Source organism: Carcharodon carcharias, chromosome 8, assembly GCF_017639515.1.
Source record: "Carcharodon carcharias isolate sCarCar2 chromosome 8, sCarCar2.pri, whole genome shotgun sequence".
NCBI classification, from domain to species: domain Eukaryota; kingdom Metazoa; phylum Chordata; class Chondrichthyes; order Lamniformes; family Lamnidae; genus Carcharodon; species Carcharodon carcharias.
The window spans coordinates 36,966,392-36,981,088 of NC_054474.1; the positions used below are offsets into that span (position 1 = coordinate 36,966,392).

The 14,697-nt window shown below is 47.4% G+C and overlaps 1 protein-coding gene across 3 annotated transcripts in view; it reads left to right on the forward strand.

Annotated features, from left to right (window-relative positions):
* LOC121281066 (solute carrier family 22 member 5-like) overlaps positions 1 to 14,697 on the forward strand; it is a 117,671-nt gene that overhangs the window by 69,670 nt on the left and 33,304 nt on the right. For all 3 annotated transcript variants that reach the window (XM_041193692.1, XM_041193691.1, XM_041193693.1), the window contains exon 5: positions 11,156 to 11,282. In XM_041193692.1, the coding sequence (XP_041049626.1) occupies positions 11,156 to 11,282 (127 nt within the window). The remainder of the gene's footprint in view (positions 1 to 11,155; positions 11,283 to 14,697) is intronic.

A 14,697-nucleotide genomic window follows, 5' to 3' on the forward strand; every position in this document is an offset into this window, starting at 1 on the left:
TTCATAAGCCAGCTCTCCAGAGGAGAAAGTCGCAGATGAATCCTGCTGTATCAGCCTCAGATGAAGATTTTAATGGAGTGGTTGGGAGGAGAGCTCTGGGTATGAGTGCCATTGGCATGCACAATGAGATGCTTGGTGCATTCTCAGGCCTTCCACACCCTCAGAGAATTTCTCCTCATCTCAGTCCTAAATGACCGACCCCCTATCCTGAGACTGTGCCCCTGTGTTCTAGATTCCCCAATCTGGGAAACAACTTCTCTTTGTCCATCCTGTTAAGCCCCTTCAAAATCTTGTATGTTTCAATGAGATCACCTCTCATTCTTCTAATCTCCAGAGAGTATAGGCTCAATTTACTCAGCCTTTCATCAGAGGCCAGCCCTCTCATCCCAGGAACCAAGATGATGAACCTTTGACATGCTGACTTTTCAGTGAAATAGACATTCACATCTTTGAAACAAAATTAATGCTTTCCTTACAAGCTTTTAAGTGCTATGTCCAAGGCTTTGGCATGCTACAGGTCTTCCTTCCTTCCAAAGCCTATTAAAAATCTCTCTTCAAGTATGACTTTGTTCTCTATCCCCATGCCCCCCACCCTCCCACCAACACATCCCATTTCATAAAAGCAAAAAACTGCGGATGCTGGAAATCCAAAACAAAAATAAAAATACCTGGAAAAACTCAGCAGGTTTCATCCTCTGTTTCCTGCTCCATATTCTCTGGGGTCCCCTGGAAAGCACCCAAAATATGTTACTATAAATATAAAACTTCACACTCAAAAGATTTGTAAAGTTCAGCTGCATTCCTGCAGAGGGTGCTAGAACGGTGTTCACTCACTCACTTCATTCACTTTTCCAGAACCACTTCATCCAATTCAGGATCGCAGGGAGTCGAAGCCTAGCCCGACAGACAATGGGCGCTAGGCGGGATACACCCAGGACGGGACACCAGTCCATCACGGGGCACACACACAAACATACACACTGGAGGACAATGTACCGTAGCCAATCCGTCTAGCCAGCATGTCTTTGGACTGTGCAAGGAAACCGGAGCACCCAGCAGAAGCCCACGCAGACACGGGGAGAACATGCAAACTCCACACAGGCAGACACCTGAGGTTGGGTCAAAACCGGGACCCTGAAGCTGTGAGGCAGCAGCGCTAACCACTGCCACACCCTGTGTTCACCCAAATGATAAAAATTTTCAGCTGGATTTTTTGATTATTTTGTTTATATCTAATTAATTATCCTTAACTAGAGACTCTAAAATATTCCCTACAATTGATGTTAAGCCAGCTGGACTGTAATTACCTGAACTATCTCGGCCTCCCTTACTAACAACGGTTACAACATTGGACATTCTCCTGTTTTTGGCATACAGTTTTGGCACCTGGTCCGGTAGCAGGCAGGAAAAAGGACATTTTACCCGCTGGCTGCAATGGCAAGTGTCCCTGCTGCATCATCCCAATCCCGCCTAATTAATCAGGCAATCCCAGGAACCACACTGTCTCGCTGGTGGATGGCCTCTGATTCGCCCGCCACACCATCAGCTCACTGCTTCCTCACGCTGGATGCCATATTTAAAGTGCAGCGGCACGCACAGACCTTTTAGTGCTTCCAGCCCACAAGGGCACCAGCGAAGACGTGGCCCCAAAAGCCAAGAGGAGTGCAACCCCCCCCCCGATTCAGTAACGCATTCCTGGGATGCCTTCTGGACACCGTTGGAGCCCGCAGTGTCCACTAACTATGGCTGCAGGAGGCCCGACAGTGTCACCATTCCGGCTTGGGAGGCGGTGGCAGAGGTGGTCAGTGCCAATGCTGCACAGAATAGGTTCGCCATCTAGTGCAAAAATTGGATGAATGACCTGATCCGTGCCGCCAGAGTAAGGCAACCATGTCATCACTCTAAACTCACACACTCAAGCCCAGCATACATTCACTGGCATCTCACTCACTGCCAGCTCAAGGGACATCACCACTCACCCTCTCACACACACCCTCACTTCTCCACCTGGCCCCATCTCCTCTGGAGACTTCCTCCTCAGCCCTCACCCTCTTGAGGCCACTTGCACAGATTAACATGTCCCCACACACACCCTGGGATACCGTCCTTCCCTAGTAGTGTCCTCGCCCTGCAGCCTCTTCCCTCCCCAGAGGTTACTTCTCCCCCTCCTCCAAGCAAGCCATAGCCTTGCAGCCTTTAAAAAGCCACCCCTGCCTTACAGCTGGTCTCATAAGTAGAGACCTGACCACGAGTCCCCTTAAAAGCAGTGTGGTGTTGCCTGCGAAACCTGGCGCTGATGACCGCAAATGCTCTCCGAAGCAAGGTAAGCAAACAAGCCTCAAAGTGCCGAGTGAAGTGCAGCTCGCCATAGCTTATATTCAGTTGTGAAACACAGTGCTCAGATAATTCAGCATGGCGGGATAATTCCAGCCAGCAGGGCTTATAATGATACACAGTTGTATTAAAATAATGTTCCTGAATTCGGCGGCAGGGAACACAGCCCGCCATTGACAGGGCATGTGTTAATCTGTGCCCACCATTGACAGGGCATGTGTTAATCTGTGCCTGCTATTGACAGGGCATGTGTTAATCTGTGCCCGCCATTGACAGGGCATGTGTTAATCTGTGCCCTCCATTGACAGGCAGAGCGGATGATGGCAAACTGGTTTCTTGATAGCGTGAAACTAATTTTTGGCCTTCCTGCCACATTGTCCGCTCACGCCCGCCCTGATGCCCAATGCCAATGGGGACGGAAAACTCTGTCCCCAAGGTTGCCAATCCTCCAGGGTTGGCCTGGAGCAGGTTTGTCCAACCTTGTCGCATAGGAAGCCGCATTGCAATTTTTCTCCCACTCGGGGGGCCAAGGAGCAAATTTCGGGAAGGTGTGTTTTGCCACAGCATTAAACATGAATTTCACAAAGAAAGCTGACGTATGAAAAGAAACAACTTGCTGAGCAAAAACAATCACAACAATAAATTGATGATTAAAGAAATTAATAATAAAGATGACCATTAGAGTAGGAAAGGGTGAGAGTGTGTGTCAGCTCAATCCCAGTCACAGGGCATTCACTCACTCACCCTCACCCCTGTAAGCATGGCTGAGAGTGCCTGTTGGTGCGCGGAGGTGATTTTTTTTCTTTCATTCATGGGATGTGGGCATCACTGGCTCGGCCAGCATTTATTGCCCATCCCTTATTACCATTGAGAACTGAATGGCTTGCTAGACCATTTCATAGGTCATTTAAGAGTCAGCCACAATGCTGATGGTCTGGAGTCACATGTAGGCCACACCAGGTAAGGACGGCCCAATGTTTATTTTCCCCTCACACTCACTCAGCCACCCTGACGCACACAGCCGCTCACTCGCTCACCCTCCCTCACTCACCCGCCCTCACACTCACTCACCCAGCCTCACACTCACTCATCTATCCTCACATTCACTCCCTCACCTATCCTCACACTCACACCCTCACACTCACTCACCCAGCCTCACACTCACTCATCTATCCTCACACTCACACCCTCACACTCGCTCACCCAGCCACCCTCACATACAGTCACTCATTGTCCTTCACACACACTCACGCACCCATCCTCACACACATTCACCCTCATTCACTAAATCAACTGGGGGGGTGGTGTGTGGTAGGCATAATGAGAGCGGAGGAAAGACCTGGAGCGAGGCCTGAGGCCTAGCAGCGTCCGAACATGGGTGCCTGCTGAGAGGAGTGCCAGGAGCCAGGCGGGACATGGCCTTTTGCTTTCCAATTGGCGTAGGAAGGGAGTGTGTCATGAGGATGGATGTGTTGACCAACAAATGACTGGAGCGTAGAGGCAAGTCATGAGATGAAACCTCCAGTAATACATTTAATCACAGTTGTCAACCACACAGACACTTGAAGTGTAGGCCAGAATTTTACTCTCCTCTAGAGCAGGTGGTAGGCCAGGGTTGGTGCTGTGGGGGGTGGGGGTGGTGAAGGGTGGAAAGGCCGGGAAGGGCATAAGATTGAGCACCATGGCAGAAGTGCAATCCCATTACTTGCCCCTGCCCCAGTGGGTACTTTGCCCACACAGTGGGAGGCATTGGGTGGCCCGCTTGCCTATGGGCCAATTGAGGCCCTTAGGTGGCCAATTATTGGCAGTGGAGGAGGCCAGGGCCAAGTATCCAGGCCACCGAGTGAAACCTGTGGAGTCTTGTGGCTCAAGATGAGACACCCTGTGCCCATCAGAACCCCACCACCACAAATATTCCAAGGTATTTCACCTACCCACCACCCATGTTTCACATCTTTCTAAAATATGCTCCAATATGATACTCTCATATTTTTAATAGCTTTTTACTTTTATAGTTGAATCTTAATTTAAACTTTATTTTATGGTCACTACTCCCTAGGGGCTCGCTCACATTTAAGTCATCCACCTGACTTATTTCATCTTATAGAACATATACAGAGTTAACACTCAGTCATCGACCTGAAATGCTGGGCCGACTTTACAAATGGACATGGAGCTGGGAGTGGAGATGGAGGGGTCCACAATTTCCCACAACTGGTTAGCATTCTGGTCTCCTGCCATTGTCCCACCTCTGGTTCATTTTCATTCAGGGAGGATCGGAGGGGCGTGATCAATATGTGGGCCTCCTGTTGAGGCTGTAACATGGATGAGAGATTGAAGCAGCCTCCTGCCGGCAGACGGGGCCTGTACCCCATCCACAGTTAGGAGAGGGGCACAGCTGTGGCCCCTGGCGTCTTTTGAAGGGGTTCCACAAAATAATGAGAGTTCAGCGGCTGTGGCCTCTTTGCAAATTTAAGCAGATGCCACCACCTTCATCTTGAGGTGTTCTTTCATTCTCCAGTGTACATTGGTAGGTCCCAACTCTGATGCCCCACCAGCCTCGGGAGTCTGTTCACTGTACTTACAAGTCAGCAATTGCATGGGGCATTAGGTGCTGATGTAGGTTCTGGACCCTGAAACATTGGGGGTTCCAACTCCAAACAAAATCCATTACCTCTGTTTGTATCTCCACAGATACTGCCAGACCTACAAGCATTTCTAGCATTTTCTGTTCTTTTTGTGCCATTCTTGTTTGTTGCAGGTCAGAATCAGATGTAGAATGGCTTCCAGCACCTGCTCCTCGCAGCCACAATGCACCGCCCCATTAAGAGGTGCAGGCTGGCATTAATTGGTGCTAGCCTCTCACAATTTTATGTCCCCTACTGAGGCCACATTTCAAGCTGGCTGCATGCAGCAATCATGCTAATTTAAAGGCAGCACAAAGTTGATGCGTTGCTTATATTAGAAGCAACAGTCACAGGTTAATTGTGCATCACAATTCCCTAGCCTGTTTTTGGAGGCTATGAAATATAATCCCCACTATGTCCTGACATATTTATTTCCTATTCTTGACCAGTTTGCAGCAAAGGTTCTGTTGATGCAATTGTTCACATCTTCCTGTAAAACAATACCTTCTGGTTCTGCACGTTTTTTACCACATTCTGTACCTTTTTAACTGTGATATTTTTAACACTGTTCATTTTCTCAATTTTTTTTGCCGAAGCTATCTCCTATATTCTCTGATCTTTCACTTGTTTATATCAATCCATTGGACATTGTTCAATTTAATGTTCGTCTTGGTAAATTATTTTTTTCCCCATAATATCGTCATCTATTTGTTCCTTAGTTGATTCAGACTGTTCTCATTTACCAAGCCACAACACCACCAAACACCACCCACACCACCTCCCACCCTCCCTATTTGTTGTTGCTCTTTATATCTCCCTGCACCAAACACAAGTTAATCCAGCCTGTTGTGGTCAGGAAACCAGGCGGCTGGGCTCACTAAATCACAGGAGAGGCTGCGCATCAGCCTGCCAGTGGCGGCAAAACCTCTTACGATTAAATCGGAGGCGGAAAGAAGCTAACGTGCGCAACTTGCCCGCTCACAGCAAGATGTCAATTAGGCTCATTAAAGAGCCACTTAACACCAGTTATCCCTGAATGTAGTAGAAGTCAGTGGTGGCTCAGGGATTAAATGGGAGTCACACCGCTCTCCCATGCCTTCCAAAAGACACCCAGCAAACCCTATTGGCTTTGCCTGTGGCCTCAGAGGGAGGTGTTTACTGTTCACAGGCACTCAGTGCCTGATTGAAGGGATGCAGCACATGGAAAAGAGGGCTGCCAGAGGCCATCCTCCTGCCTTTGCCTCTGACTCCTGGACCCCCTCTCTGGTGACCTGCTCCCCTTGAGTCATTCTGTCCCACTCACCAGTGTCCAAGGATCTGGCAACGATGCCTGTGAAGTGCTTACAGCATTTCCATCAGCAGCCACTGCTCCTGGTGGTACTACCAGCAGTGAAGAGCTGCCGGCTGCTGATTGGCCAGCAACTCTTGGCTGGCGGGATTTCTAACCCCGATCCTAAATCTCGGGAAAGTCCAACGCTAGTCAGCTAAGTGTCTAACAGCCACATCATTTGATCATCCCTCCCCCATGGAAGCAACAGGGGTCACCACCCATCCTGCAACTGGAGGGTGAGACACCCATTGTCTACATTAAATCCTGCTAATGTCATGGTGAGAGTGCTTCCAAAATTTAGAATCCTTTATTCATGGTGCAATTGATCCAAGCAGTGGCTCAGTGCAGACATGGGCCAAATGGCCTCCTTTGAGGAAAAACTACTTTAGCTCATCCTCACCAATCTACCTGTCACAGAAACATCTGTCCATGACAGTATTGGTAGGAGTGGCCACTGCACAGTCCTTCAGGAGACAAAGTCCCACCTTCACATTGAGGACACCCTCCAGCGTGTTTTGTAGCAGTACTGACTAAGCTAAATGGGATAGATTTCGAATGGATCGAGCAGCTCAAGACTGGGCATCCATGAGCCACTGTGGGCCATCAGCAGCAGCAGAATTGTATTCAACCACAATTTGTAACCTCATGGCCCATATCCCCCACTCTACCATTACCATCAAACTAGGAGATCAACCCTGATTCAATGAAGAGTGCAGGAGGGCATGCCAGGAGCGGCACCAGGCATACCTGAAAATGAGGTGTCAACCTGGTGAAGCTACAACAAAGAACACAGCAGAAGCAGTATGCAATAGAAAGAGCTAAGCGAGTCCACAACCAGTGGAACAGATCTGAGCTCTGCAGTCCTGCCACATCCAGTTATGAATGGTGGTGGACAATTAAGCAGCTAACTGGAGGAGGAGGCTCCACAAATATCCCCATCCTCAATGAAGGGGGAGCGCAGCACTCAGTGTGAAAGATAAGGCTGAAGCATTTGCAGCCATCTTCAGCTACAAGTGCCGAGTGGATGATTCACCTCAGCTTTGTCCAGAGGTCTCCAGCATCACAGATGCCAGTCTACAGCCAATTTGATTCACTCCACAAGATATCAAGAAACAGCTGAAGGCACTGGATACAGTGGAAATAGTACTGAAGACTTGTGCTCCAGAACTTGCCACACCCCTAGCCAAGCTGTTCCATTACAGCTACAACACTGGCATCTACCCAGCTGTGTGGAAAATTGCCCAGATGGGTCCTGTACACAAAGCAGGATAAATCCAACCCAGCCAATTACCGGCCCATTAGCCCACTCTCCATCATCAGTAAAGTGAGGGAAAATGTCGTCGATAGCGCTGTCGAGTGCACTTACTCAGCAATAACCTGCTCACTGATGCTCAGTTTGTATTATGCCAGGGCCACTTCACTCCTGACCTCGTTACAGCCTTGGTCCAAACATGGAATTAAAAAGCTGGACTAAAGAGGTGAGATGAGAGTGACTGCCCTTGATATCAAGGCAGCATTTGACCGAGTGTGGCATCAAGGAGCCCTAGCAAAACTGGAGTCAATGGGAATCAGGGGGAAATCTTTCTGCTGGTGGAGTCATATCTAGCACAAAGGAAGATGGTTGTGGTTTTTGGGGGTCAACCGATTCAGTCCTCAGGATAGTGTCCTATGTCCAGCTATCTTCAGCTGCTTCATCAATGACCTTCCCTCCTTCATAAGGTCAGAAGTGGAGATGTTCATGGATGATTGAACAATGTTCAGCACCGTTCACAACTGCCCAGATACTGAAGCAGTCAATGTCCATATGCAGCAAGACCTAGACAATATTCAGTGACATAAAAGCAAAATACTGTGGATTCTGGAAATCTGAAATATAACCAGAAAATGCTGGAAAAACTCAGCAGGTCTGGTAGCATCTGTGGAGAGAGAAACAGAGTTAACATTGAGTCTGTATGACTGTTCTTCAGAGCTGAACAATACTCAAGCTTGGGCTGATGAATGGCAAGTAACATTTGTGCCACATATGTGCCAAACAATGACCATAGCTTCATAGAAGCATAGAGAACTACAGCACAGAAAGGGGCACTTCGGTCTATCGAGTCTGCGCTAGTCAAACAAGTGCCTAACTATTCTAATCCCTTTTTCCAGCACTAGGCCCATAGCCTTGTATGACATGGCATCGCAAATGCACATCCATATATTTCTTAAATGTTATGAGGGTTTCTGCCTCTACCATCCTTTCAGGCAGTGAGTTCCAGATTCCCACCACCCTCTGGGTGAAAAAATTCTTCCTCACGTCCCCTCTAAACCTCCTGCCCCTTACCTTAAATCTATGCCCCCTGGTTATTGATCCCTCCTCCAAGGAGAAAAGTTCCTTCCTGGAACTACCCTATGTCCCTCATAATTTTACACACCTCAATCATGCCCCCCCTCAATCTCCTCTGCTCCAGGGAAAATAACCCCAATCTATCCAATCTCTCCTCAAAACTAAAACTCTCCAGCCCAGGCAACATCCTGGTAAATCTCCTCTGCACTCTCTCTAGTGCAATCACATCCTTCCTATAATGCGGATTCCAGAACTGCATGCAATACTCTAGCTGTGGCCTAACCAGTGTTTGATACAGTTCCGAAATAACCTCCCTGCTCTTATATTCTATGCTTTGGCTAATAAAGGCAAGTATCCCATATGCTTTCTTTATCACCTTATCTACCTGTCCTGCTACCTTAAGGGACCAGTGGACATGCACACCAAGGTCCCTCTGATCCTCAGTACTTCCCAGAGTCCTACCAATCATCGTGTATTCCCGTGCCATGTTTGTCCTGCCCAAGTGGATCCAGTGAGTCCCCTCACTGGATTAAATTCCATTTGCCACTGAGCAGTGCATCTGACCAGCCTGTCTATATCCTCCTGTAATCTAAGGCTATCCTCCTCGCTATTTACCACCACACCAATTTTCAGGTTATTCGCGAACTTACAGATCAATCCTCCTACCTTCAAGTCTAAATTGTTTGTATATACCACAAACAGCAAGTGACCCAACACTGATCCCTGTGGAACCCCACTGGACACAAGCATCCAGTCACAAAAACACACCTCAACCATCACCCTCTGCTTCCTGCCACTCAGCCAATTCTGGATCCAATTTGCCAAATTGCCTTGGATCCCATGGGCTCTTACCTTTGTTATCAGTCTCCCATGTGGGAAATTATCAAAAGCCTTGCTGAAGTCCAAGAAGACTATGTCAAATGCATTGCCCTCATCTGCATACCTGGTCACCTCTTCAAAAAATTTAATCAAATTGGTCAGACATGACATCCCCTTAACAAAACCATGCTGACTGTCCTTGATTAATCCCTGTCTCTCCAAGTGTAGATTAATTCTGTCCCTCAGAATTGCTTCCAATAGTTTCCCCACCACTAAGGTTTGACTGACTGGCCTGTAGTTCCCTGGTTTATCCCTTCCTCCCTTCTTGATTAAAGGTACCACATTGGCTGTCCTCCAGTCCTCTCCTGTGGCCAGAGAGGTATTGAAAATTATTGCCAGCACCCCTGCTATCTCCTCCTTTGGAGATTTATCTACTTTTAGGCCAGCCAGGCCACTTAGAACCTCCTCCCTTTCTATGCTAATTTCTTAACTATATCACAGTCTTCTGCCTGATTTCCATACCCATGCCGTCCCTCTCACTTGTGAATCCCGACAAAGTATTCATTTAGAAACCTACCTACGTCTTCTGACTCAACACACAAATTACCACTATGGTCCTTAATGGGCCTTCCTCTTTCCCTAGTTATCTTCTTACTCCCTCGAAACCTATCACACTATGACTAACCCAGTTAATGTTGGGGAAGTTGAAATCCCCCACTATTACTACCCTATTGTTTTTACACTTCTCTGAAATTTGCCTACACATCTGCTCTCCTATTTCTCTGTTTGGGTACCTATAGTGCACTTATCTCCAACAAGAGAGAATCTAACTATTGCCCCTTGACATTCAATGGCATTACCATCACTGAATCCTCCACCATCAACATCCTGGGGGTTACCATTAACCAGCACCTGGACTGGAGCAGCCGTATGAATGCTGTGGCTACAAGAGTAGGTCAGAGACTAGGAATCCTGTGATCCTGCCTAACTCCCCAAAGCCTGTTCACCATCTACAAGGTACAAGTCAGGAGTGTGGTGGAACACTTCCCAAATGCCTGGATGAGTGCAGCTCCTACAACACTAAGGAAGCTGAACACCATCCAGGATAATGCAGCACAATTGATTTACACCCCATTCATCACTTTCAACATTCACTTCCTCCACCACCAATGGACAGTGGCAGCAGTGTATACCAATTACAAGATGCATGCAACAACATCAAGGGCCCTTCGACAGCGCCTTCCAAATCCAAAACCTCTACCACCCAGAAGGACAAGGGCAGCAGACACATTGGAACACCACCACTTGCAAGTTCCCCACCAAGTCACACACCATCCTGACTTGGAACTACATTGCTGTCGCTGGATCAAAATCCTGGAATTCCCTTCTTAACAGCACTGTGGGTGTTCCTACAACACATGGACTGCAACAGTTCAGGAAGGTAGCATAGCACCACCTTCTCCGGGGCAATTAGGAATGGGCAATAAATGCAGCGAAGCCCACATACCATGAGCGAGTTGAAAACAAAACAATTCTGTGATTAATGCAAGCATGTTAAAACTCATGAATTACCATTCACAGCCTAGACCCTTGTCGTTTCTGAATTTGAATATAATTGCATTAATATCTGTTACTAAAGACAATTTTAATTTTATTATTTGCCCAAGTCCTTTGTGCAACCTTACTGTTCTTTTCTTAAAGTAACACTTTTAATCCCAGGTATATTCCTGAATCTCCATGCTGGCTGCTGTTAAAAGGGAGGGTACAAGAGGCTAAAACAATACTCCAACATGCTGCAGAGAAAAATGGTGTCACTCTTCCAGAGATGCTCTTCAATGATATTGAGGTATTGGCACACACAATAGCGTATTTGCTGCCTGTTTATTTATCTCTGTAATATAGGTATGCTCTTTAAATATCAATTCTTCTCAGCCTCCTTCTCCTCTGAAAGCATTGACTCTTTGCTATGTTGCAGTTCTATGGCTATCTGTCATCTCTCTTTTCCTGGGCCTTTCCATTCTTTCCGCCCTGCCATTTTATAATACACCATGTCCCCAGGCTTAAAATTCAATTCCATTGGCCTGATTTGATGCCTCAAAGCTCTCCTGATTTTTTTCTGAAACCTCCACCCTAATAAATGCTCTCCTCCCTGCATGTGTCGCATTCACAAGCTTTGCAAAGATTGAACTAATTGTAGTTCCCTGCAAAGCCGGGGTATGGTCCCACATTATTGAAGTTTTCTTCGGATTTTTGCCATAAACTAATTGATAGGAGCTGTAGCCCCCAATCATCTGAAGTGTGATTTATGCATGAACTGCCCATGCTAGAATAGTTGTCAATTTACAGTTATGATCTGATGAAAGGTCATCAGCCCAAAACTTCTATTCTGTGGGCTGAATTTTCAGGCCCTGCCAAGATCAGAGGCAGCTTGCCAGTTTTGCAATGCTATTGCCAGCACCAGCTGTATTTACCTCTGCTAGATGGCAATCCTGTCCGAACCTCAATTAAGGGCAGTTAAGCTGCTTAAATATTTCATTAACAGCTTGTTAATTGCAGAGGTGATGGAGGGGCTGGGGGTGGTGTTCAGAGTTCCACAGGGGCACACGGTTGTCTGGGGCAGGCTAGGTAAACGGAGATGGCTACAGAATGGGAAGCCAGTCATGGCCGCCCCAGGGAATTACCCCAGAGCCATAAAAGTTTCAGCAGTAAGCAGGGGTCTTGGACATTGGGAAACGTGCCCTTGGCACAGCATAGGTGGTGGGGGCAGTGGGCAGTCAGTGCTTGGTATTGTTTGTTTCCCTCCTGGCATTGCAAGGCAGAAGACAGGGGAAAGGCTGCCGAGGTCAATTTGCAAGCCAAGCCTGAGCAGAAGGAAGGCAGCATCTGCAATAGAGGCATAGCTCTTGGATTTTGGGCCCAGTGTAATTGAGAGGAAGCACCCTTCACAGGAAGGACAGAGTCCCAGATATCACGGGACAGTGAAGAGGGATGAGGAATAAGGCAGACACAGGCACCATACCCTCCACATAGGATCTATCTCCGAAGCTGGAGCTACGTGGAGATGACTAAGACCCAGTGCACGGACAACTGCAGGCAGTCTCCAGGCAGATGGTCACAGAGATATGTGCCCACATCACCGAAGACCTCGCACATTGCTGCACCGGTCACTGTTCCCTGCCGGTATCCAGCAGTCACTGTAGCCTTGAACTTCTTCATTCTGGCTCCTTCCAAGGATCAGCTGTCGATTATGGTGGCATATCGCAAATGGTTACACACAACCACATCTCGTTGCTCACTGATGCCCTATATGCTAGAGCCAGAAAATACATTAATTTCACAACAGATGAGTCCTCACAGACACAGAAGACAATAGGTTTTGCCACCATTGCTGGATTCCTCCAGATGCAGAGCATCAATGATTGTACCAATGTGATCATCAAAGTACCAGTGACTAGCCAGTGAGCTGCATCAACAGGATGAACCTCTGCTCTTTCAATGTTCATCTGGCCTGAGACCATAACAAGTGCTTCCTCCATTTGTGCATTCGCTTTTTGATATCTGCCATGATTCATTCATCTTTTAACAGTCCAGGCTGCCCCAAATCTTTATTCCAACCCCGAAGCCAACTGACAGATCCAAGAAGACAAAGGATATCCCTTAGAGATGGTTATTCACTATTTCACAAGAGCCCGTGACAGAGGTACTGTGGTGATACAACCAATGCCACCTGCTCACTAGGACAACCATGGAGCAGCCCTTTGGCTTCTGAAGATGTGATATTGGTACTTGGACCCAGTCAGCTGGCTCGCTCCAGTACCCTCCTGTAAAGGTCTCGATCGTTACGGTGGTCTGTTGTGCTCTGCATAATGTGGCCCTCCAGAGAGGTATGGAGCTTGAGGATGGTGGGACCTTGGAACAACATAGCTCATTCGAGAAAGAGGGAAAGTCAGAGGTGGGAGAGGAGGAGGCAGTGGATGCAGAGGTGGAGGATGCAGAATATCGAGGTGCTCCAACTGTACAAGAAGATGGCCAGGCACAGTGCAAGTTGGAATGTTTCATCAGAATGCCATCAGAATCAGAGATTTTCTCATTCAGGAATGCTTCAGTCCCTCTGAGCCAGGCTAAAGATCATGGGTTGCAAGTCACTGTGAGGTGCCCATCCGAACACATCCATTGAAGGCACAGCCTGGAACATCTAAACTCTTACTGCCAGGAAGAATACACATCTACCCTGACCCTTTGCCCTCATCTTGGATGACCCCTTGATTTCTTTCACCACCTTAGATCACTTTTTCATCATGTTAGCAATAAAATGAGTCTCAGACATGCACCAGGATGTATTATTATTTATAAAATAAAAAGAAAGAGAAACATTGCACAGAGACACTAATGACCCACTTAGTGCACCAGGTGACACGGTAACCTCAGCAGTGTTCTCATGGAGTTGGCCACCACTTCCACTCTGGAAAGAATGATCCCCAATCTCTGCCCAAAGCTCTGTGTCAAGTTGGAACTGGAATTTTGCATGTTCCTTGTCAGCGACAACAGGCTTTCTGGCAGGCCTGCCAATATACCAAGAATTTCTATTTGCATGCCCATCTGCCTTTCACTGTATGCCACCACATCAAAGTCCTCATCTGAGCTCTCTCGCCTATTTTGTCATTTCCACTTGTCCTTCTGCTCATAATCCTTTCCACAACGCCTTCCACCACCAGCTGCAGGCAGAATGCACCCCATCTTTAACAAGTGCCATCTAGCTTTAAGTGGCACAGATGTGGGGCCACTGCTAAGGTGTGTGCAGCCACTCAGCAGCATGTTTAGCACTAAGCTGCATGCAGCTATCATAATAATTAGCAGGCTGCCTGCATAGCTTTGAGCAGGTGTGAGTTAATTATACTTTATGCTCTGAGGCGAACAAACTTTTAGCCCTGTGTGTTTTATACATTTTCTTTGAACACCTTTTGTTTATTTATATAAATATTGGAGAAGACTGTTTGACTAGGCAAGAGATTAAAGGCAGGAGGTTATCAGATGAAATCTCCAAACATATGCCCAGAGTGGGCAATTCTAATTATATCCCCCTGTTGTAACAAGGTCATTGCAAGTTTTAAATTTTTGTAAATGATTGCCAGCCCTGCCTTGAGACATGCTGTGCACTGCATACAAGGTGAAGGCTATTACTGGAGAAAGAGTACTGGGCCGGCATCCAAAAGGCAAGCCTTCAAATCAGCACATGATTTACAGGAATGGGCTCGGCACTG